Here is a 26,821-nt window from a genome sequence, read left to right on the forward strand (position 1 = left end):
CAGACGTCAAAAGAATATTCCTTCAGTTGTACTTTTATGATTATTTGAATGGCAACAGTTAAGCTAAATGTGTTTTCTTCTCGTTTTTTTACCACAACAACACGGTCTGGTTAAGAAAACTGCTGCATCGGGATGCCGTCCGCCTCTGCCAAAATCGAGAAAGTTACCTCAATTGAGGTAACTGATCCTGTAAAATACTTCTCAAATATGCTGGAAAAGCGTATAAGAAATTTAGAAAAGCGAAAGGTAATATAGTTTTTCAAATAAAAAGTGTTTGCTTGAAATTTGAAAACTACGCATGTTCAGCCTTTGTTAGGCTTATCCCACGGGCTTTTCTTCGTTTAAATTAATTCTTTGTTTACCTATCATTTATTCCATAAACAATGTTAATTTTCAGTACCTCCTCTTTGCTGTAATTAGTCTCTTTTTAATTGACGTTTTTTTTATTATGCAACGAATCACAATATTTACCAAATATGGCGGTGTGTTATTGATTGCCAAAATTAGTCGGCATATGTGTTTTAGTTTATATTTATTATATTGATACCAGTGTTAATCATATAAACATTGAGTTTTTTTGTTAATGTGATTGGTCAACTTCGTAATGGTTATGGAAATTAAAGCTTTTAATGAGTGACTAAAACAGTTGTAACCTAGAGCACGTTTCTTTGTTCGGATTTGCTCAAACATTTTCAGAAAAAAGCGCTTTGTTAAATTAAATTTACTAAGCTGGCTAGATAGCTAACATTCAAATGCCTCTTTATTATTTCTTTTTTCTTGTATACAATTAAGGCATTTTTAATTTTTGTGCATTTGATCAGAATGTTTTTAGCACATTTTCAGCAAAAGTAAGTGCTGCAGGGTTCCCATGGTCCTTTAAAACTGCTTAATTTTTATTTTGGAAAATTTGACCCTTTAAAGTACTTAACTTTTGTTCAAGGTTTTTAAAAGTTCTTTATCTTTTAGCATCACTATAGTTGATAGGAACAATTTTTCAGTTCAATTATTTGTAACAAAATGTCATTCTCTTATCATTTAGAATTAGACCGTGCATTGAGAGTAAAGCCTTTTAGAGGGACAGAAATTAATGTGTGTGTAGAAAGAAAGCATGTCCTTTCATTAATATATTCTGCCCTTTGCCTAGAATGATGCTCTATGAGGAGAGTGAAGCATTCTAAAAGAATAGAATAGCTTGGACAAGGGAAATACTGCACATGGAAAAGATGGTGCTTTTTTAGGGGGAGAGGGCAGTGTTAAGGTACCTAAGTAAAAGATCTATACTAACTTTCAAAACTGACAGGATTCAAGAAATTCAGTTCTACTGGTAATGCATCTGCTTGTAGGAATTAAGTATAATGCTAAGAAAAGAAGTATCAGAAAGAAAGAAAAAAATTGAACTAGAATCCACAATGAAAACTACTTCCTAAAAACTTGGATTAAATAAATTTGTATAATATTTCAATGTGTAATAAATAACTGTAAATTTATAGGAAGCATAACATTTTTTAAAATTCATGATTCTAATAGTTTTAGATTGTTATGCTGTTATTTTTATTTCTTAAGGATAAGCAGATTTGCCTGGTAATTGAAATTGCTTGGTAATTCTTTGGCAAGCCCTGTTAATTAATACAATTATATCAGTGCTTACATTATAATAAAATTGTTTTTATTATTTTTTTAAGAACGTAAATAATTTGCACAGTCTCTGGTGGCATATGTATATTCGATGATTAACAAAAAGTCCCTAATTTTATCAAAACAATTGCCTTAAAATTGGTTTGTTGAAAGAGTAGGAACCCTGTCATGTTAACACAGATTTTCTAATCTTAGAAAAAAATTAATTATAATGCACCATTTATTAATTTTTTATTGTTATAATTAAATGGTAAAACTACATTAGTTTGCTTACTTATTCCACTTGATGTTTATATGTCAAGATAGTAAATAATATCTGTATATTTACACATTAATGTTACTTTTAATGCTAGTAGTTGAAATAAAGTTTATGATTTTATTTAAGCTTCTTTTCTAAGTTTACTTTTAATTGTTAAATTTTCTAATTAATCAGAACATAATTTAAAAAAATACACAATACATTATGTCTATCGCTGCATTAAAAATTGTGAAATGCAAGCAAATGTATGATCGAAATTTATTTAGAATGGATTATAAATCTTATGATATTTGCTGAAATTAAGAAAAGTCAGAAAAATTTCTCCTGGACTCTTTTTTGTTATTTGCTTTAAAAATCCCCATAGTTGCATTAACTTTTCACTGCCTTTTTAGTTTGTGTTCTTAAAAATTCACAAAAGGTTTGAGGTTCATAAAAGATCATTTCACAGATGCTGTAAATTATAATGCACTTTTGACTTATTATAATTAAATTTTAAAAATTGGTGAAAATCTTTAAAAAAAAAAAACAGTTGATTTAAAGTAAAAAATTCAAATGTTTGTGCACTTTGTTGTAATTTTAGCTTATATGAATATTTTTAAATGCATTAGTATTTTTTATTTATTTATTCTTTGGGAAATCTCAGTAATTTTAGCATCACATACTGAAATTGACTTGACCATCTTAGAGTATTTAGACTTTGTTTTCAATTTTAACTGTCAAATAAAAGAGCCAGACAGCTTACTTTAAATTAATAATATAAAATTATATGTAGCAGAATGAATATATTCAATTTTAGAAAATCTAGTTACTCGAATGTGTTGCAGCCTCATTAATAGGTACTTCAGACCATTAATGAAAATATAGGGTTTTCTCCTATTTCATATATATATGAGCTGATAATGTTAAAACACTATATTTCAGTAACTGTACACTTGATTCTCTGCATAAAGAATAAAAATTGAAAACTCATAAAATCTACTGTATTGTAAGAGTTATGGGATTGAAATAAAATGGTATAAAATCAATAGGAGGAAAATTAACTGATTCCTGGTGTTGTTAACCAACCTTCACAAGAATATAAGGTGTGAGAGAATATTCAGTCACATAATAAAAATCCAGGCTTTTTTTCTTTTTTTTTTTATCAAAAAAAACTTTACGGAATTTGTAAAGAAAAAGAAAGAAAAAAAAAAACGCTTATATACCATTCTTTAAAAATGCTAAGCCAGTCACCAAATCAGTTTTACTAAAGTCAATAATTTATTACTTAAATTTCTAAGGGTTAAAAGAGTTACATAATATATATTGATTCAAAGAATGTGTGGTTTAATTTATTTATTTTAATATCTATTGTTAAGCTTTTTACGCTATGTCCTAGTCGCACATATCATACTTTGGAATTTCTGAGATTGGTAGTTCTTCAAAGCATTAGCCTTACACTTTGCCTATGCTAATGTAAATACACTGGGAATAGCTTCCTCCCTCAGTTGGGTAATTATGTTTTAAAGATAAATTATCAAAACATAATTGTGTGAAAGCATACATAATTGAAAATAAAGTAAATTGTTTTTATTACCTATGTTGATTACTGATAATTCTATTCTCATGTGTTTAAATTAATTACAGTTTTCTCAATTTTTGTTAACTTGCTGTCTGTGTCTAAATATTTGAATATTAATAATTGGTTTCCTTTTTGTAGATTAAGTTGGACAATTACCGTAGTGATGTAGAAAATGGTAAAGAGTTGAATGAAGATCAGAAGGTAAATTTTTTTTTTTTTTTTTTTTTTTGGTTAGATGTGTTGTTGGAATATGCTGGCTTGAGTTAAAATTTGCTGAAACCATGTTAAGGGAGAGTAAGAAAATTGCATTACCTTGAGAAGCCTATTTATTTTTCACGAAGTATAAACATATTGTTTACCCTGCTTAATCATATTTGTAACCAATATCCCACTTATAAGATTATGGTCATCCGGGAACGAAACACTTTATTATAGATGTATTGTAGCTGCAATAAATACTGGTATGATTTTATTAATATTTTGTAAAAAAAAATTTACGATAAATTATATCTTAGATATGGCACAGACCTCAACAGTCAAATTTGTAGTGTTTCGCCAAAAGAGAAATTTGTTTTATGATATTCTGGCAGCGCTATTTACCGTTAAGACTTACTCTTTTCTTTTTTTAAGATGGTAATTCATCTTCTGCTGAAGCACTGTAGTTCTTATTGTGATGGACCAAGTCCTATAAGGAAAGGTCTTTGGAATGTGAGTTAAACAGAATTTTGAGTAAAAGGAGTCATAGTCGTGGAGTCGGCTATGGCTGGCACGTGTCACTTTTCCATAGAGTTTTTACCTGTAGGAGCCTGTGTTTTAGGAAGATCTCCAGTTTCTCTGCATAGCATCAGCTTTTTAGTGGGAATAGTTGAGTTTCAACCCGGTTGAAAGCAATTTTTGGTTATGTCCTGTTATAGTTTGTATGATATCATCTTTGCTTTTAATTTTATAGGGTAGAGAAATATGATTTCAAAAAAGAGTTTAAATTTGTGCGACAAATGAAGGGTTTTGGAAGCGATAAGAAGTGGGAAAATGCAAACTGTTAATTTAAAAAAAATTTTTAAAGTTAATTAAAAAATTAACTAAATTATGTTTAAAATTAGCTAAAGTACCAAACATCAAGAAAAGTGCTCATAAGATAGAAAAAGAATGGCGATATAATGGAAGATTTGACCGATATTGGAAAATAAAATCTAATTTTGGTGAAATCAACCAAACTGCACTGGTATGATTTCACTCTTAAGAGGATAAAATTGATATTGATCAATGGTGCTATAGTTATGCAAAAAGCGGGGAAAGTTGCTTAAAAATACTGAAAAACTTTCTACTTCCTAAGCATGGTAATATAAATTACAGCCAAGGAACAATGTTAAATTTAAGATCTACATGGGGAATGAGATTTGGTAAATGAAACAGTTTGTGATCATGGTGTTAAATGTGATTCTTATTCGATGTTAGATTGATGTTTTTAGTTGCAACAGGGCTAATTTATTATTTAGAGCTATACAAATGGCCATCTTGCTTTAGAAAAACTGCCATAACAGAAATTCAAGGATTAAAGAGAAGTAATAAACTGTCAATCACATTTTTGTTCAATAATGCAAAAGGTGATAATAAGATTGAGCTACTTGTCATTAAAAAAAAGTAAGATGCCCAAATGTCTCAAGAATGTATAAAATGCAAATTACATACACATATTTAAAAAACTTTTTTAAATATGTGTATATAATTTGCATTTTACAAATTTGAACTGTGACTTGGTAAAAACAAATCAAGGAATATTCTGTTTGTAGACATGCAAGTCAAGGATTAAATTCGGCTTTCAAATATAAAAGTGGTATTTCTTCTGCAAACACAATGGCCAAAATACAGCCCTTTGATCAGGGAAAAATAAGAGCATTTAAAGTGCTATATAAGCAAGAAATAATTAATAAACTGTTGAAATTTTGGGATTCAGATAAAAAGAACGATATTGATAGATTTTCTTGTCTCTTAAAAAAACAAGCATGAAGGAATCAGTATTTCATCTGTCATAAAAAAGTTTCAGGAAAACCAAATTTACTAAGCAAAGAGAAAAAAATGACTAAGACTTTTTTTTGGCCAAAAGAGTTGCATGTTTTTATTTAAAAAAAAAATGATCAAGCTGTGAATTCTCAGTCATCTTTAAGGTGAGTTACAACAGTCGATAATTTGTAAGAAGGCATTTCAAGAATCAAGGTGGGGGCTATAATGATAATGTTCTTTATTTATAATTTAAAAAAGGAGATTGAAAAATGTTCACAAAACACTATGGAAAAATAATTTAATATATATGGATTTCTATATCAAAACATAAAATTATGTGAAAAGGTTTTGTAATTCAAGTGGAAAGTTTCTTTTTTCTTCTTTCATATATGATATTCAATATAACTGCCACTGTATTATAGTATATTTATCCATATTTTCATTTTGTGTTTGCTTTATTTAAGGGAGAAAATTTTTTTTGCTAGCATTAAATTATTTTAAACTAGTACTGATTATTTTTTTCTTTTTGAGGTATTAGTTATCACTGGGATAATGGCGCAAGCAAAATTTCCCCACATATTCAAATACCCCACTTAATTGAGTAATATATGTATGAACTGATGATATTTCTTTGAGCTAGCTACTACAAATCACATATTAATACATTACTGATAACTTACTAATTTTTATAATCAAATACTGTTTAGTGTGAAAATTCTAGCAAAGTTAAATTTGTTTAAATTTAAGCTATTTTTATGATATTTATTGCTGACCAATCGTAAAGTCAAAATTTTTATATTATATATTTTAATTACTTGAAATTAATCATTGATAAATGAATCTAATTTTTAGATGGCTGTTAGTAAGTATGGTGAAGTTTTGAGTTGCTTGGAGATGTTTAAAGAGTTAACAAAGTCTGTACAAGGAATGGCACAAGAAGTAAGCATTGCATAACACTTTGTTAGATTTTTTAAATTGAACTTGTCATAAGGTGATAGATCTAGAATATCATAAAGTTAGTTTCAAAAACATACTTGCAATTAAGTTTGTATTGAGTGGTAATTTCTTTAAGTTTTAATGTTTCATTTAATGTTATACTGCATGCATTGGTTTAATTTTTTTTAAACTCAAAATCTCAATTTTGATTGTTTTGTCCATCAGAAAGAATTTTACTTTTTCAAAGCACTTTCTCTGCTGAAGGACTTATTCCATTGCATTTTAAGATTGACAAAAATTTGCAGTTAAAAATTATACATGCAATTTTACATTCTATTAATTTTTTGTTCTATTAATTCTATATATATTCTCTTTCTCTATTAATTTACAGATTTTTGAGTGCCTGTTAAATTATTTATATTTTGTAAGCTTATTGCTATAAAATCATCTCCACATATTTTCTGTTAATACTGTATTTCTTTAAAATTGGGAAGGACTTCTTTGCATTCATATAAATCAATCTAATAATTTTTCTTTGTCATTCAGATAAAGGGGTAAACTTTTTTATGATTTTATAGCATGCAAGGCAAGTAAAGAAGCTTGCCAAAAAAGAACAGTTAGAAAGGCAACAACATGAGGTTCAAAGATTGCAAGAGGCATTCATATATAGTCACTTCCTATCCTGTTTCCAAGATGAAGATGTCCGAAGTGACTTCTTAAATGGAGAAAATGGAGCTGTTGTAAGTTGATTTTCTATTCCAGAATCTTTTATTTTGAAGGGCTTTGGAGAAGCTGGTCTGCTAGACCAGCTTTTCAACAGCTATGACAGTGAAATTATCTAGACAAATATTAAATTGGAAAGTTTATTATAAATGTATTTAAATATTAATGATAAATATGTGTTAATGAATATATAAACATTGAGAAAATACTGTATTTTTATTGATATTGATAATCAAATAGAATATGGTTTGTGATTGTTTCATTACTTTTCTAAAGTATTTATTAAATTCAGCACTGTAATTCGTTTAACAAAATGTTTTATTTAAAATAAATTAAAATCATGTCTTTCCAATATCATAGCTAAATTTTCTCTATAAATTGTTCAAAGATTTTGGTAATTTGCAAAGTAATTTTTAAAAAAATCAATAAATAAACTTGTTAAGAAATGCTGTCTGAAAAGCGTGAACTTTGCCTAGTGATGTTGTAAATCAGCACGGTATCCTTCTAGTCTAAGAGGCAGTTAATTCACTAAATTGTAATATTTGAAGCTGTTTCTTTTTATTCGTTTCCATGCTGTTACAGATATACTTGTCAATTTAGTCACGAATTACCTTATATTTTCATCAATATTTCTCAGTTTGTGTAATCTTTTGGATATTCCAATCACGCATATTGCATTAAAATTTTCCTCGAGGAGACTAATGGAAATAATTGCAATTTTTATAAAATAAAGTGATTGACAAGCTAAAATACCTTGTGATCAACATGTTCTTATAGCATTCGAATATTGATACCAGTGGAAAACAAGTTTTGAATGAGCATCTTCAAAATATTTTTTTCCCATTCCTTTTTTAGTTTAACGTACATCCCCAATTAACTACTCTTTCTGCATAATGAGTGTTAGAATATAGTTGGAAAACTGCTCACTTTCCAAAGATAAAATTTTTACCTCAAACTATGTTAATGCTCTACAAGTTTTCCCCATATTTGTAAAGAGCATATTACATGAAAACATCTTATTTACTGCATGAAAAAGACATTTACAATTACTTGAAAATTACTTATCCTATTACCTAAATCTCTTCGGTTATACTTTGCAGACGTGCCAACTCTCCCGCATTTTGCGGGAGTCTCCCGAATTTTGAGTTATTCTCCCGCCCTCCGGAATTGATTTGAAAAACTCCCGAATTTTACTGCGATCGACGGCCAAACTCAAAATTACCTAATTTTTCCGCGAGTGCGAAGGTAAGTTTTTCTTTCAGCTTGAATTCCATCCCCTCTTATCAAACTACCATGTGCCTGAAGCGTAGCTGAACATGCTTTATTTTCCCCCCTCTTCAACGTTACCTCTAAAAACACTCCTATTTCACCCGCCCCCTTACACTGGGGGCGGGTGAAATCTTCCTCTTCTTTCGTGTGGAGTTGAATGCAATGACGTCACATGTCGTTATCGAGTGACGTCCGTTCAGGAGTCGGGAAACTCGTACTCTCGATAGTTGGAATTGATATTGTATCTTGCTGTTTTTATAGTTTTTAATGCGTATTTTTCCACGGTTGGCAACAAGCTCGTAAACTAGCAACGTGATATCAATTATTCGTTTAGTCTTCGTATATTTAAAAAAAAGAAAAAAATTCAAGGATGTCTTAAGTTGAACCGGAAGTATGGATCAATTTCAACAAATCATGTACCAATGACTTTAGCAAGACTTAATTGCGGAGAGCTAAGTCTGCAACTCTTTTTTTCATGCATACAGTAGAGAACCATTTATCTGGTATCCAGATAATCCGGAAAAAAAATTTGCTCGGTTCTCCCGCCATTTTGAACTAAAACGATATGAAGAAAAAAAAAGCGGAAACTGGACTAATCCTTGAAGTTGAGTAGAGGAAAATGTGAGGAAGGGAAGAATTTTTTTCCCCGTTTACCCAGAGAAACGTCGTTTCTTCCGCGACCTTGAAGATTTTAGATCTTTATTCTCTTTTAGGTCGTTAAACTCAAAGGAGTGGCATGATGATTTCGTTTGCTAGTTTGATTTACGAGGGGGTGGGGAAAATGCATTGCACATGCATATCAGTGAACAGAAGATGAAAGAGAAAAATATATTTATCTATTTGACATCTATTAATAAAAATAAAATGTTTTTCTATATGCGGTATCATTCGCAAGTTTTTCTTGATGTGGAATCACACCTGCTTTAATTAAAAATCGCGTTTTTATAAAAAAAAAAATAAAAAAAAAAGAATTGTTTATTAATTTAAGCATACAATTATTTTATGAAGCAGATTGCAGTTTCGTTTTTCTGATTCCACTACGGTTTTTTTTTTTCTTTTTCATGATAAATTTTGCACTCAATAAAATTATTTGTATTACCAAATTTTTTCATTAGTTTTTTTTTTTTTAAAGTCCGTTGATCTTGCCTTGTTCTAGGTTTTAATATTTATGCTAGTGCCGTTTTTTAACTATCGTTTCGGTTCGATAATTTTCAAGTGTTGTTTTTATTTAGATTAATAGGTTTTCCTTTTATTTTCGCCCCCCCCCCCCCCCATGAAATATATTGCGTTATTTAATCATTGGTTTTGTTTATTAGTTGATTTAGGAATCGTAATTATTTTTTAAACTTGTTTTTCTTGTCTAAACTTGCAAATTTTTTTATTCTTTTAAATTTTATTTTTCTACAATTTTTTTCCTTTTTAGATTTAGGAGTGTTTTTTTTTTTTCTCTTACTTTAAAATGTGTTTACATTTTTTCCTTGTAATTTGGGTTTGATAAAACATCGATTAACGACACTTTTTTGTCGATCCAGGAAACCGGGAAATTAAGACATCCGGGATAGCGATGGTCCCGAGCATCCCGGATAATTGGTTCTTTATTGTACAGACATTAGTATTGAATTGGGTTTTTAAAATAAAATACTTATTCAATTTGTTTATTTTTTAAAAGTTTTTGTGTATTTTTATTACAGTGTCGGGTTTTTGAATAATGTTTTATTAAGGAAATGGTATTTAAAGAGTATCTACCTAATATAGTTTTGTGTTGCTAAATCTGTGTTTAATTATTTTATTTCCATTTAATATTTTTAAACAATTATTGCTCTATTAGTGTGTAAAATTTCTTGCATTCTTATATTTAATAAATTTTTTACTTAAAATTCCTTAGAAGTGCCAAATGTTGCATACCATGCACCTTTTTTTACCCCTCCTGAAATCTCCTGAATTCTTGTTAGGGAAACTCCTGAATGTTAATTTTGCTAGGTTGGCACGTCTGACTTTGGTAATTTAATTATTAAAAAAAATTGTTTGACAATTTCAAACCATGTAAGCTATGTTTTTATTAATTTTATGTTTATGAATATGATGTACTTGATTTCTCATAATATATATATAGATATATATTTAATGTGTGTTGAATGTTTATATATTTGTTGTAGCAACTTACGAGTGAGCAGTTGTCCCAACTGGACCAGCTTTTCAAATTGATCGGACCCAGGTTGCCAACTGAACAGTCAGATATAACTAGTCATTACCATGTTTTGGCTGAGAACCATATCTTTCTAGTGGAGGGCAAAAATAAGGAAATCGCTGGAACAACCTGTATCCTTTTATTGACTCACATTAGTTTTTGTGGTGTGCAACTTTCCTGCAAATTAATGAAATTGTTCCCCCCTCCCTTCATTTCCTTTGTGGAGGTTAGTATATTTGGTAGAATCCCACCTGAACTCTGGGAAGAAATCTGACTCCAACTCTCGTGTAACTTTCCACGTGAAAATGTTCATGAGAAAGAACTACAGGTTTATGTCTTGTCACTTCATAAACAACACTCCCAGTTCAAATAAGTCCCAGTCCAATTCTATCTTTATTAACACTCAAGCATTCAAGCTTTAACATTCATGCAGCATAGAAAAAGCTGCAAATGAGTAACCGGCAAGAACATGCCTAACTGCTAGCTAGTTACTCACGAACCGACGAAGAGAGAGCTATGGAGAGGCGGCCAAGATATATCAGAAATCATCCTGTGCGCGTTTCGCCGATTTCGCACGTCACGCATGTATTCCGAGGAAACCTCCATTCAGGTGTGAGGTCTACGTCGTACAACAATTATCGGCTGCAAGCGACATAATCCAACGTCAGTGATTCGTATATTCGGACTTCGCAAATCAGACCGCAGCGCCACACCTTCTTGTTAAATAATTCTTTGTAATAATTATATATTGAGCTGTGGGGCTGTATCCACAAATTGTACGGACGCAATTTAAATACCTTATCTATTCTATCCAATATTTTGTTTTTAATTTTTGACTTATAAGTGAAATTTATGTGTGTGAATTGAAGATGATATACTTATTAGGCGAAGTTAAATCTTAAAAGTCATTTTGACTTGTCCTCTTTATTCAGTTTATTTAAAGTAATTTTATTTGATTTTCAAAAAAGGAAAAAAAAAAATGTTTAGTGGAAGTAGTCCAGAACTAGGGAAACAATTCAATTAAAAAGATAAAAACATAATTCCAAGTTTCAAAGGAATATATCTTCAGATTGGCTTTTAGTAATAAAAATTTTTTCCAATTGAGATTTTAATATACAATAACATTTTGAAACAATTTTAGTGTCTACAGTTTTTTTTTTCTTCCCCTTCCTCCTAAAACTGCATATTTCTACAAAATATTTCTACTTATTTCCTTAAAAATAAAAACTGAAAAATAATTTTTGTGTGCCGAAAATATATTTATACAGGCATGTAATACTGCTGATTCATATTTTTTAGAACAAGTTTTGTAACCTATACTGCACATACTAGTTGTAAATTCTAGTCTTATAACAAAATATTGTCAGTTTTTATGCTCATTTATTTTTTCCAAAGTTTCATTATGTAAATAAAAAGATCCAATACCTTTCAAAAGATTAAAAAAATCACCAATTTTTGTGTGCAGAAAATATATTTATGCAGGCATGTAATTCTGCCGATTCACGGACTGCTGCAAATCTAAAATTTAACTTTCATTACTTACTCAAAATCTCGTTAACCAGACATTTATTCCACCATTGCCTGCACCATTTTTTTCTTCCTAATTTCTCATGCATGCTCAGTGATGACTATGTAAATTTGTGGCCAACCATGTTATTCTGCATACTTAATAGAAACACCTTAACATAAATGAAGATAAAAATTTAAAAGAGACTCTTGTGAAGATCAAAGAGTGTGGATATTTTTCACGTCCCACTACAACAGTTGAGGAAAGTGAAGCTTCCAGTGATGAGATGCCAAATGAACAAACTGATCATGAATTTGTTCCCCAAGAAAATAATTCTGTTGAATCTGACTGCACTGTGAGTATCTTACTTTATTAGATAGAACTGGTATGATTTAAATCACTTGTTTATGTATCTATAATTAGTTTAAGCAGACAGCAGTTTGATTTTATTCATTTTTCAATTAGAAGGTTGGAAAGAGATTAAGTGTATATAAAGATGGGGTGTAAAAGTTTTAATAAGTTTAAGTGTTAGTTAATTTTTAGACGAATTTGCATTAAAAATTTAAAGTTGTGTTAGAGAGGTTTTAGAAAAATTAAATTTATTGTATAACCAGGGGCCTGTTCAGATCAAATTTACTACCGTTGAGCAGTACCTTCACAAATTCAACTTTAGGTAAAACGGTAGTTTCACAAAATACTTTTTCTTAAAATTTTATTTTGATATCCCATAAGAAGCCATAAATCCATATTTTTACCATACTTTTGTGTTGATTTTTTATTAAAATTTTTAATTTTCACAAATGCAAAAATATTATATATGAGGTAGGTTATAACAGTTTTATTGACCTAATATTTAAAATGCTATTATCTTGTAAACCTGCATTCGTATTTTAATTAAGTGTTTACTCCCTTAGATTGAATATGCTGTTGAGCCTGAGAGCAATGTTGATGAACAAGTGCCTGTGGAAGCACCTGCCAGTGCTCAAAGTGGTCCATTGCAGGAAGTGCTTGAGCAACAGGGCTCTTTTAACTTTCTTCAAGAATCCCAAATAGATCTTGATGGTGATTATTTTTATGTACTTCAATTATCATATACAATTTTTAAAATGATTAAGTGAAAAAGAAATGATGTCATGAAAATGCATGGTATATTTAAATTTTATTTGAAAGTAATGTAAGTGGTGCAGATAAAATAATTATGATAAATAAATAAATAATTATGAGTTTATTAATAATTATAGTTTACATTAAAGAAAATAATTATGAGTTTACATTAAAAAAAATTTAAATTTAAACTATCATTTAAAAAAATTGTTTTACTAAGGTTGCTTTTAAGTACTATGTCTTTAACGTATTGATTTTTTTTTTCACCAAGAAAAAAAATAATTTTATTTTTACAGACAAACAGTTTTTTAAGAAATGTAAACACTAAACCCATTTCCATAAACAAAAAATTGCAAAATGAAATGGTTGGAAACTGATGTTAAGAAAAGGTTAAAGTCAAAAACTTGCAAATATGGTGTGCACCACATCTGTCAAATAATTTTCTTTTACTTTTTTTTTTCTTTCATATTTATTGATATTTAACTTAGTTTTGGAACAGAGTTTAAATGTGCAAACGGGGCATTTTTTGCCCATGAACAATTAATTGTTATTCGATGGTTTAAATATATAATTTTTATTTTAAATTAAACTAAATATAAATATCTGAATTGAAAAAAATCAATGTTTTAGTTTTTTTAGATATTTTTTTCCATAAACAATGAAAGATTAGTCCAAAATTAATAAATTGTACATTATTATTCAATCTTTGAGCTAAAAATAAGCTAATTATTTTTTGTTAATTTATTTTGCTAATGCAACATACTCAGCTATGTTTAGGGTATCCGCACAAGTCATGGATTTCGATTGCTGAAAAATCTAATTTTTAAAATGGAATTCACCCCTCCCCCAACAAGCCAGTCATTGGCAAATTTTTTTATTTTGAAATGAGAACAGAAAAATCAATATTTTTTTCCTTTCCGATGAACAAGAAAAGTATCTTTAGAATGTAATTCTGCAGAGAAAAAGAGCAAAAAATTGTTCCCTTTTGAATTTTATTATTTTTTTAGCTATTTTATTGCTTCAACTCTTTCTTTACTCTGTTTTTTAAGTTTCAAATCTATAAATATGAAGATGCAGAGTATAACAGTTTTGGTTATTCTTATCATTTCAATGAATGTTTTTATAATACTTTTTTAAATTTTTGTGTTTTTGTCGGAGAAAATAGTAACTTCATTAACCCTCCGCGTACGGCTGCCGCGATTTGAGCGGGTTATCTGTTTCGTCCCCCGCTACAGGTAGCGTGAAAGTCGCGGGCAAAGAAATTTTTCCCCTGATTTCAAAACGGATCTTGCCATTTCCCCGTTAAAGCGTAGCCACCGGCCTGTGTTCCCCGTGTGCGATAAGCATTTACGAAAGATATGGATTTGCAGAGTGTCAGCGGTGTTATATGCAGGAATGCCAACTGCTCCGCTTTCTGGAATAGTTTTAATAAAGTGGTAGCAAATTATATAGAAAAATTTGTTGAAGGAAGATAGTAACGCCTATTTTTTAATGTAGTAACCAGTAGATTGATGCTTTAACATTGCATTTCATATCATACTTATAATTTTTGATATTTAGTGGTGAAAAAATTAGTTAAAATGAAAAATATTAAACTAAAAGTAACTTAAAAATCGCCCCGTATTTCAGGACCGGAAAGTATAAAAACTAAGCTGTGCGCAGGGTTAAGTCGTGAAAAGTTCTTGGAATTAGTCATGAATTTGAAAATCTGAAATATATCAGATACCCTGTATGTTCACATCTTTGGATAACTCTATTTTATTGAAAATGTAAATATTTTTAAGAAGCCAAAATCCAGATGTTCTTTGAAATGTAGAATGTATTCTTAGAATGTAATTTTGGTTGATGGGTTTTACGCTTTCAATTATGTTTTACAGTTTTTTGTTGACATACTAGGGTCCTAAATTTCAAACTATTACTCAAAAGGAGAACAAGTTGCATAATAAGTTCTTAAAAGGCTCCTCAGAAAAACATCTTGAAAATTTAAGTTATTTCATGTTCGCTTTATAAATCTGGAACCACTTGAAACTATAATTTTTGCTAAAAACCTGTGTATAGAAGTTGAGACTGCAGAAATTTAAATATTAAAACATTCACTTTTTTAAGTGTAAAAGGTCCTAAAATTTCAATTTTTCTAGGTTTTTAGTTAAAAATATCATAATTTTGAGTATTTTTTAATTTTTTTTTTCAATGTTTGTAACTGATAAGTCTTGTTAAAAATTCCTTGAAATGTTGGAAACTATTTAAACCAAGAGTTAGATTTGTAGGTGTAATAATGTGTGGATAAATCATAATGCATTGTTCAATCATATAATAAGACTATTATTTGATAATATACGGAGTATTGATATTAATTTATACAATTATGCCACTTTTTGCTTTTTCCTTGAATTCCCCTTTTTGTATCATTTACTTTAAAGTGTGTTCAGACAATCGTAGAGTAAGCCATGAATTTTCAATTGCTGGAAGAAGAAAAACTTTAAAAATCGGAATGCAAACAATTTATTGGAAGTGAACTTTTCCATTGCGTAATCCTAAGTTATCCTCACATAGTTAATTTTCATGTTTTAAAAATTTCTTTTCAATGTTTGCAATTTTGTGCCTTACTCTATGTTTGCCTGAACTCATTTTCTCTGTACTTTAAATTAGTTATTGAAGTATAAGAGAATATATGGAGAAAAGTTTTCTAGCGGTATGGTGTCCTCTTAACAATTCTGAAGTTGATAAAATTATACGTTGAAGAATCATGCATGTGTTTTCTGTCTGGGACAGATTTACTACCATTTAGCGGTACCTTCACAATTTCAACTTTAAGAAAAATGGTAGTTTCACAAAATACATGCTTTTTAAAACTTTGGTACAATTGTCTTTTTTTATGAGTTAGTATTAGTAAATGATTGCATGATATAAATTTATGTTTGAACACTTTTTTCTTCTTTTTTTCATTGCTAAAAATCTTCGTCTATATTTATACTTGTAAATATTTAATTTTTACGACTACTCAGTATTAACCGAGTGCAACGTCAAAACTTGTCTGAGTATATTAATAATAAAAATCTGTTCTTTTATCTCAGTATACTGTTATCTGAGTACGCTAAGTGTGCTGAGTACTTGGTGTAAAATACTAATTAAAATGATATTGTGTACATGTTGTGTTCATTTTTTAATTTTCACGAATTATTTCTAAATTTTCACAAAATAGATACCTTTTAGAAAAACCTAGACAGACCCCTGATTTATATGTTGCAGTAGTTGTTTTAAATGACTATAGTAAATGTTACATAACTACATAATGTACATAAGTAAATGTTACATATTCCCAAACTTGAACTAAGTACTGTATGTTCAAATCCCTCTGTTAAACAGATTCAATTGGCTACTTCTTTTCAGTATATGTTTAGGTTAAAATAATTGAGTTTACGTTAAACTAATTAAGTTTTCATGTTTAAGTGCTACTTATTTTGTAATTTCAATATGTATATTCAGTTGACATAAAAAAAATCATCCAAAATAGGATATAAATAAAAGTTATTCAGAATGAATTATTTAACTGTATTTTTGGTATTATTTAAGTGTATTTTGGTATCAAAAGCTTATATTGTTTCTGTTCAAAATTTTAGATATTGAATAACTACTTTTTTCCTAGTAAATGTCTGTATTTAAGTGATAATATAATTGCAGAGAAAAGAAGTGTTCATAGTTCTTTATCTTTATTATTATACATAATTTAATTATTATGTCTAAAATGGTAGTTGGTTTAAAAGTGGATCTGCAAGATAGAAAATATGACATCTATAGCATCAACATCTTCATTTTTTTTTTTTTTTTTTTTAATTGTCTTATAATTTCTTATCTAACTATTATATATGCCCAAGAATAAATTAAATTTTTTTATTTTCCTTTAGTGGATAAATGATGTAGATTTTTCTGGAATACAGGGATGAGATTCTTCCGCGGATTTCCGCTTTTTTTCTTCAGATTTTTCCATTTTTTCCGCTAATTTCCGCTGAAATTTTTTTTTTGCACAAGTTAAAATGTTTTATGAGGAATTTAATTTTCCACGGAGGGAAATTGTTGAAGTCCCTTTTCCTCCCTCTGAAGTTTCTCTAAAAATCATTTCCTTGGGATAAAACTTGTTGACCTTTATACAGGGATGAGATTTTTTTTGTCTCTCGAATTTCAGCCTTTTTTATCAAAAACTCCAATTCTCTAAAAGTTTCGTTTTTTTAAATAAATTTCCCGTTCTTTTTTTTTTTTTTTTTTTTTTTTTTTTTAAATTCAGTCATTGAAGTAAAATAATTTTATTTATTTACGATTTTCAAAGATAAACAGAAAATTCAATCTACGCCCTAGCTGCTAACCCTTCCGTATTTTTATTTATTTTAGCTATTTTCTCCGATTTCACGCACAGAAAATAAGATTTTCCGTATTTTTTATCTGTCGGCTGGATAGCTCGTATTTTCGTAATTCAGATCTCGATTTTTATTCACGCGATTTTAATATCAATCATCGATTTTCGTATTTACCTGATTTAAAAGTTGCACATTACGAGTCTTATTTACGCAATTTAAATATCGTATATTATGATTCTTATTTACGACATTTAAAAATCCAATATCGTGTTTTATATTTATGCATTTTTAAAACCGCGATTTCATTATCAAATCTCAATTTTCATATTTACCTGATTTTAAAAGTTGAACGTTGCGATTCTTATTCAGGCGATTTAAATATTGTACAGTGCGATTCTTATTTACGAGATTTAAAAAATCAATATCGCGATTTGTATTTACGAGCTTTTAAAGCCCTATGTAGCAATTCGTATTCACGTGAGCTTAAAATCCAATATCGTGATTCGTTTTTGTGGTTGTAATATTGCGCGATTTAAAAATTATGCATCATGATCAAAAAATTAAAAAATCATGATTTGTATTTTCGCATGTAGAGTTTCATATTTATGTGATTTAAAAGTCTCATATCGGTATTTATATTCACATGGTTTACAAGTTTAACAATCGCACTTTTTTGTTTATATATATATATATTTTTTTTTTTCTTTTTTCTTTTCTTCTTTGTTTTTTTGGATTTCCTCTTTTTTACTTTCTGACTACTCTCATCCCTGGGAATAGTTTCTTTGAAAAATATTGACTACATGGAGAATAGAGGAATTTTGACCTTTATATACATGTGATAAAAAATTTTCTACTGAGTTGACACGCTTATGTATATTATGCATACCTGGCAACCAGTTACTTAAAAAAATTGTTCTTTATTTGTTTTAATTTCATGTTATCTTTACTTACCTAATAAATTACATTGCTGTGTGCCTTTTTTCTCTTTGGAATTGTTCTTTTGACTAATCTAGTTTTTTTCTGTATACCAAATATGAACCCTGTACTTGAATCGTCTGGAATTCAGTTCCTTTTGCCTATGTGACTTTTTATCTTAAAAATAAAATCTCTTCTAAATCTAATTTTTTTTTCTATTTTAATGTTAGATTTCCACTATTTAACATCTCACTTTCATATTTAGCTCCACACATGGACCCTGCTGTAGTAGCTGTTCATCAAATGGCACCTGCTCCATCAGCTAATTTTGCCAGCTCCTCTTATCCCTCATCACCCCCTGTTGAAGAGAATGGGAAACCAGTCAATAACATTGAATCTACAGATGCTTCACTTCCCCAACCTGCTCTCAATACTCCTCAGTCTGTACCTCCTGCCCTTGACTTTGACCCCTCTCATCCTATCCCTACTCAGACTTTCACCAACCAAAGCTTTGCTGTGATGCAGAATATGATCATGCCGCAAGCATATGTCCCCGTCACTCTTCACCATGCACCTTTGCCTACCACCATTGCTGTTATCTCTGCACCTCCAACTGGAGTACATGTGCCAGTCGCAGTTCCAGTTCCTGAAATGGCAGACTTGGCTAAGTCTGATTCTGTTCAAGCGGTGAGTGATGTTTTGTGGCTGGTTAGTTTAATTTTTTACTATTTTCAGAGTGGCCGGGATAGCCTGGTTGGCATGGCACTGAACTCACGTTTGTGAGAACGGAGGTTAAAATCCCGCAGGCTGGAGACTCCGTGTAGTTAATGGTGACTGTTGCACATTAAATCTGTATGGTCACAAAGTCGTCGATGTTCTCATAACAAATCAATACCTCTGGGGGTAATGAATTGGAGATGGGTCATTCTCTGGTGCAAGTCAAATGTACGATCTGTGGACGAATAAACTGGAATTGTTTGTGACGTATGGGTTCGGCAGAAGTCAAATTCCTGGCCATAAATGGTGCCATTGGAAAACAAGAGCAATCGCACCCCCTCTGCCTTAATGACTTACGACAACAACTATTTTCAAATAATTGCATGAGGGACAAATGTAACTATCATTTAATGTTGTCTCATAATACCTCATTAATCAATTTTGGAGGGAAATGTCATTTCCGTATTAATAATATAATTTATTATTAAAGAAATAAATTATGTATAGTTGTGTTCCTCATTTTTCAGTGTTAGTAGAAGAATTTTAATTGTGAGATATGCCTTAAGTGTCACTCTTCAATCCTGAGAACTGAGACAAGTCTTGAAAAAAAATCAGTGGACTGGATTCCATCCTTTAATTAATATTGAATGGGATTGACAAACTTCAACATCTGCTTCAGTTTTTAATTTTTCCTGACATTTTGAGATGCTAGGCAAAAGCTAAATTATGATTATTTTCCTTAAAAAATTATATAGCTCTAAAGAAGAACTTTATTTTTATGAAGTAAACAATAAGTAATGATGTAAATTTCTCCTAGAAAAAGTTGGCTTTGTAAAAATACACATGAGGTTAGCTGTTAATTTTGTTTTGTCTGCTGGGAAAAATAAACTAATAAAGTGAAAAATATATGTCCTCTTTTAGAAAAAAAAGTAGTCATTAATATATTATGTGGGATGGAACATAATATATTTGTTTCGGATTTACAGCTCACAGAGAGTGAGCTGTAAATTTCGGAAAAATTCTGTTAAATAAGGCTAGACAGTGTTAATTGATCAAATAATAAATTCAGTTTTGAATTCTCTTTGAGTGACAATCGTGGTGATATGTGCTCATGCATCGATTTATGAGCTGCTAAGCAAATAATTTTTTTTCTTTGTTGATTCCATTTTCATATTTATTAATAAGGAAATAAACCAATGTTATGAATCTTGGGAACAACCCACTAATGAATTGTTTGAATGCAAAAGTAATAATTTTGTTTGCCAAACTTCTCGCGCAATTTTTTTCTCGGGACTGTTTTGCTGCTCTACATGTTTACATACCAAAGGATTCATGCCTAAGCTAATCAAATTATAAAGTTAATCATAAATAGGTAGTTTGTAAACAAATTTTTTTATCGGCCTCTAAAACTGAAGAAAAATGCTGGCTTAATCCTATTAAATATCTTGAAAAATTTCAAACAAATTATATCAATTTAAAAGAAGAAAATAGGTGTTTTTTAATATATACCCACTTACCCCACCTGACCCTATGTATCACACCAAAAAATTTCCTGATTTTTATGAATTTACAAATTGAGATAAATACTGTCTTATACTTAAAGTAATATATATATATATATATATATATATATATATATATATATATATATGTATTTTAGTTGCTTTGAAGAATGTATGTAACTACTCTTATAAATTGCATTGGATAAGTTTCTCTCTTTTTTTAACTTAAAGGTAAATGGCGATGAAGACCTTTCTGCTCTTGATATTGATGGCAACATAAATGGTGCTCCTGATGACAAAAATAAAGATTATAACTACAGAGGTGGCTACCGAGGAAGAGGCAGGGGACGCGGTAACTACTACCGTGGCCGGGGCAACTACAACAGTAGAGGTTTGTTCATGTTATAGATATTTTTTCTTTTAAGGAATTTTTTTTTCTTTTTCGAAATAGAGTATTAAATTTTAAAAAATAGACCATGTATTTAAGTGCATAATCTTGATATGACATAAAGAATGGACTTATCACATGACTAATTTTATAAACCAAAATATCTAAACTTTCATGAAATTTTCCGATCACTTTAGCTTAAATGATTCAGAAACTTAAAAATTTCATGGTTTTCAAAATTTAATGTCATACATAGATGAGTGTATGTCGAGTATTAATGAGTGTTACCAAAAATTACCAGGATTTTGATACCGGGTTATGAAAACTTATAATCAAAACTTCTGGCCTGGTGTTGGGTAGGCAATAAATAACTGGTTAAATTTGTGAAAGAAATGATTGAGAGGTCACTCAAATTGCAGTGAACGCACATAGGAGGAAACAAAAACAAAAAAAGTTTCCTGTCCGCTGTTATAGTTTCTTAAAAATTTTTCAAGATTTTTAATTTTATTTTCAAAAAAATAGTTGTTTCATTAGTTAAAAGTCAAATCTTCCTGATTGTTTCCAGTTTCACCCCCTTTCTATTGTTCAGTAAAAAAATTAGTTATTCAATAGTCAGGGTTCCCGCGGCCTTGAAAAGTACTTGAATTTCATTTTGATTTTCAGGGGCCCTAGAAGTACTTGAAAATGGTATTAAATCCTTGAAAAACTCAAAATGACCTTGAAAAGTATCAAAAACTCAGGAAAACAGCCCTATTTCCAGCATTTCTGTGTTTAACTTTTTGACCCACATAAGTGTGAGAGAATGACTTTCCCGCCTTTCAGATGATGACACGTATTGTATGATTTTAAGATTTTATGTATGTTTGGCTGATTTTAGGAATTTTAAATATTGGGAACTACTCCAGATTCTGACAAAATCTCGATTCTTATTCAGGCAGTTTTAATATCAATCATCGATCTTCGTATTAAACTGATTTAAAAGCTATGTGTTGCGATTCGTTTCTGCGTGATTCAAAAATTGTACTTGCAATTCCCATTAAAGCTATTTAAAAATCTAATATCGCGATTTGTACTTAAGCATTTTTAAACCCCAATATTGTGATTATTTTTTCCGCAAGTTTAAAATCCAATGTCGCTATTCATATTCACGCATTTTGCAATATCAAACATCGATGTTGCAATATCAAACATCGATGTTGTAATATTAAACATCGATTTTCATATTTATACTCTATTTGAAAACTACTCGTTACGATTCGTGTTCATGTGACCATGTCAAGTGCGTATGATTGATGCTACTGAAAAAAAATTAATTCAAGTATGAGTGGTTAATTAAAACAATCAAAAGTGACCAAAATTGTTAGAACTATCAGAAGATATTGAGGTTAAAGTTGGCAACTGATTCAATTTAAAATGGTTGACCCGTAATAAATTTAAAATGATAATTAAGCCGCAACATCCAATAATTGATTAATTTTCTTTAATAGAAAAGTGGTCAAAATTTCAAAATTATATTTAAGAGCAATTTAAATTTCACTGTCTAAATGCTTCTGCCACTTTAAATATTAAATAAAAATCTCCCGGCAGAGTTGTTTTTAAATATCTAATTGATATCGCAGTATTATATAGAACATTCCCCCCGTCCTGCCCGAATTTTTGCTTATTCAGAGGTTGTATACCTAGCTTAAAATAGGCATTGTGCAAAATTCAAATCTGAACGTTTTTATGAATCATGAATTTTATTCTTGACTTGATGCCAATCGCCCTTACTTTTTTTATACTTAGATCACTTTCTGAAATCAAGAGAGCAATGGAAGTCTTATTTTTCAGTACTGCTATTATCGACTGTCAACTAACTATTATCGTCAAAACATTTTAGTTTAAAATGTAAAATTTTAGTCAATCTTTTACTAAAATTTAAGTCCTTGAGAATTTTATAATAAGTCTTAAAAAGTCCTTGAAAAGTACTTGAATTTTATTTCTAAAGTAGAGCATGAACCCTGATAGTGTATGTTTAAATTTAGAACTATTTTTCGGCACTCTACATTTTGACTGTATAAAATTTTATTTTATTCTTTTGATTCAATGTTAGTATTAAATCTTATATTTACCATAGCTGTTACTGTGTGTTTAAAAAAAACTGTTATAATATGTGTAGCATAATTATATCTATTTTAGGTGGCGGATATCAAAACAACTATTATCGGGACAGGAATGGCTATAATGATAACTTTAGAAGAAATAACCGTGGTAAGACATTGAAAGTTTTATATCATCTGAATTTTAATAAATGCTTGCCTTTTATTTTATTGCGTGTAATGTTTTATTTATTCTATATAAATTTGTAACTATTTCAGGTCGAGGTGGCGGGAACAACAGAGGGCGTGGTAATTATCGTACAGATGCTCCTCATCAACAACGAAACAATTATCATCAGCAAAAACAAGACAACAGACCTCAGGAGCAAGAAACGCAACAGTAACCGTGAATTAATTTTTGACTCTTGGTGTACAGTGTACCATTCATCTCGGACTTGGCAGCGGCAGTGGAATATCCATGCTACAAAGAACTTTCTTCTTTTTTTTTTTAATATCACTAAGGAAAAGGACTTAAGCACTCAAATTTTTTGCTACCAAAAAAAAACTATTAAAAAATTTAATGAAAAAAAATATGTAACAAAGCTGTGGCCTTCTGACAAGTCTTCACATTCTTGTCTTTTGTCTGATCACTGAACAAAAAAGAAATAATAAACACTTTCCTTAAATCATTCGTCTCACACAGTATTACATTGTGCAATAGAAAGGCGTGTCATGGGCATTGTGCCTAAAAGTGATTTGTGGCATGTTGTCAAGGGCATTATGCCTTAAGACTTGCACTCTGGCAGTGGTTTAGCTGGGACCAGCACATGCTGTGCGTGACTTACCTTAACCTCCTTGAAGGGAAAATATGTATTCGTAGTAGGCTAATTGAAAAATCCAGCTCTGCAACCATTGTCTGTATTTTGCAATGTGTCAAGCTTATGGATAAGTCTTTAATATTTTCTAACCTACCCAATATTTTTTAGGCTTATTTTAATCAGTCATTATGCCTTTAGTCTAATTTTAAAATGTACAATGAGCTACACAGACTGACTGTAATAAGCCTCTAATTTGGTTCATAGTTAGCCTTTACTACTCTAGGCTTATTGTAAATGAGACTGATTGAGCGGTGATTATCTTTTTTAAATTTTCCGAATTGTACGTGGCCTGCATTAAGCCTAAAAAGTGTGCCATGGGTGATTAGAACATAGTGAAAACTTGCAGTTAAGATTTTTGTGTTGCAAAATGGGGGCGACTGTTTGCAAAAGCCAGATTATTCTATTAACTTACGACATATCTGACAAAATGTTTCATGTATTATATAAATCATTGTGAGTATTTTTGATGTGGAAGGCTGCAATCATCTAAAGTGTGATGTTATAAATAAACATAAATTATTTAAAAGGAGAAAAAAGAGGAAATCATTTTTAATGTGATAAATTTTGCTACCTTTTGTGAGTTTTTTTTTTTTTTTTTGCTAGCTTTTTGTTTTAGCATCTTGACCTATCTTTCTTCCATATTTTGCTTATTTTTTTCTTATGATAAGAAGGGATTTATTTTCCTCTGTTCCTAATGTTTTTCTTCAACTTATTGCGTGTTACGTGTACAGAAATTCCAGATTAAATCCAGAGATGGAAATAAAAATAACGACAAGTATTTGTTGGTGTTTATCCGTGTCTCTTAAATGTCTAGGAATTGCCAAAAAAAAAAAATATTGTTAAATTTTGTTTTCCTTCCCACGATGCCTGGCAATCTGCATTCTCCTGCTACTCGTATCTATTGTATGTCTTGTAGTCAGGTTATGCATGCTCCGTCAGCTTAAAAAGTTTTTTTTTTATTAATTTTTTGTAAAATTTTTTAAGTTTATGGACAACTGTGTTAGTCCTAACTGATAATCCAAAGCTGAATTGCTATAATGTTAATAAAGTGTTTTATGGAAAACGTTATTAGATTCTTATTTTGATATACTCACTTTATTTAGAATTAGCTCTTAATGCGTATCGGTCCAGCATTAATTAACTCATCATTCAGAAAATGCTGGCATTTTTTTTCCATAATTATTTACTGCAATATACAAATGAATTTTTGTTATGTGGCTACTGTGAAATAATGACATACTTACATGTACGTGTTTGGACATTTCTTAAAAGAAACCTCTTTCTTCACTGTTGTAGGTGTGTTGATATACTTTTGATCATCTGATTTTACTTTAGGTAACTAATATTTGACATTTACTCTTTGCATCTCAGAGCATAAGCAATATAAGATCACCCAATTAAAAGCTGCAAGTACCCGCAAACTCGTAACTGTCACCCAATTCTTTAATAATAGTAATAAAATAAAAAAAAATATCTATGCATATATAGAATATCTTCAAGAAAGAAAAAAATAAAGAATTTTTGGCTTGAGACAAAAGCCAGGACCATACTTCTTACCTTCTATCTTTTTTGTTGACCACTGAACCAAGTCACATTTGTCTTTGAGAGTGTTATTGAATGACGTACATAAATTGACAGGAAAGGAAAAACTTTTGAGGAAGTTTTCCATATTACACATTAGAATTCCTCCAAATTGGTTAGGTGTTTACCTAACCAATTGGTTAGTGTTAAAAACTTGTGAGAGAACTTAATATGACAAAACACATTTGTAAGTGTGTCTAACAAAATAAATTAAAATGTGGAAACGAATATGATGCAGAATTCGTAGTTGTCCTGATTTTTGTGTGTTCAGAAAATCCCATTTTCTCAGAATATTGAATGCAAATTTTTGAAAAGTAGGTTTGAAGAATAGAGATAATTTTGATTAAATATCTTTATATTTTATTTAAAATAACTGGTAATAGTCCCAATTTAGGGGGGCTCATACTGATTATATACATGGTTCAGGCATTTTACCTTACCCACAGGAATCTTATCAAATTTTTATGATTTCAAGGGTGATATTCTTATTATTTGCAGTAAAAAAAAAAAAAATTATACATTTAGTGATCACCCACTAAAATTACTTTTGTACAATATTAGTCGCATTTTCATTGTGTCCATAACTAATAAGATTAATTTTATGTATAAAATTATAATTCTGGTAAGTATTTGCTTCATAAAATTTTAGTGCTTGTCTTACGAATTTAATTATATTTAGACTGGTTATATATATATAAGAAATATATTGAATGGTTGGTTGTCTGCATATTCAGGACGATCAGTGATATTGCCATTCTAGCAGGGCAGGTGAGATCAGATCCCATTTTGGTGTTGTATGATCTGATTCCATCGCCCTAAAGTTCTCTGTCTTTGTGCTGTTGAGTTCGCAGATCGGATGTTTCATCCTATTTTTGGTTTGGAAAAAGATAGAAAAATGAGGATCAATGCAGGGAATGGTAAGAGAAAAAAAAAAAAATATTTTCCTCTATCAGGTCCGTTCACACTGCTTGAGTACCTAATTGGGGAAATATATTTACCCGCAAGTAATTTGTCAATAAAGTTCACATATGTGAGTTTTTCGCTTGCAGTGTGACTCTGTTACACTGCAAGCAGGCTACTAAAAAGTGAGTTGCCATAACTCTTTAAGACCAAATTTCTCATTAACATATTTTTCATAATTTTTATTTTGTATTGAGTTATGTCAAAATAAATTAAAAATATTACAATAAGGTCTTCTCACCGGTGTCTTTTTCTGTATTAAAGGTAAAA

At 29.9% G+C, this 26,821-nt stretch overlaps 1 protein-coding gene across 2 annotated transcripts; it reads left to right on the forward strand.

Moving 5' to 3' along the window:
- Positions 1-93: 93 nt before the first annotated feature.
- LOC107451734 (caprin-1) lies at positions 94-25,073 on the forward strand. Of its 2 annotated transcripts, XM_016067925.5 has the most exons (11): positions 94-246; positions 3,591-3,653; positions 6,306-6,392; positions 6,968-7,129; positions 10,538-10,700; positions 12,265-12,431; positions 12,991-13,138; positions 18,713-19,134; positions 20,898-21,057; positions 23,233-23,304; positions 23,412-25,073. In XM_016067925.5, the coding sequence occupies exons 1-11, from the start codon at positions 133-135 to the stop codon at positions 23,534-23,536; spliced, it is 1,683 nt and encodes a 560-aa protein (XP_015923411.2). In that variant the 5' UTR covers positions 94-132; the 3' UTR covers positions 23,537-25,073. The 2 variants fall into 2 exon arrangements, 1 of the variants encoding a protein (XP_015923411.2); XR_015434510.1 differs by lacking the exon at positions 23,412-25,073 and having other exon boundaries at positions 20,898-21,665; positions 23,062-23,304.
- Positions 25,074-26,821: the final 1,748 nt, after the last annotated feature.

This window comes from Parasteatoda tepidariorum, chromosome 6 (genome assembly GCF_982258835.1).
Source record: "Parasteatoda tepidariorum strain Cologne lab strain chromosome 6, Ptep-v5.0, whole genome shotgun sequence".
NCBI lineage: Eukaryota > Metazoa > Arthropoda > Arachnida > Araneae > Theridiidae > Parasteatoda > Parasteatoda tepidariorum.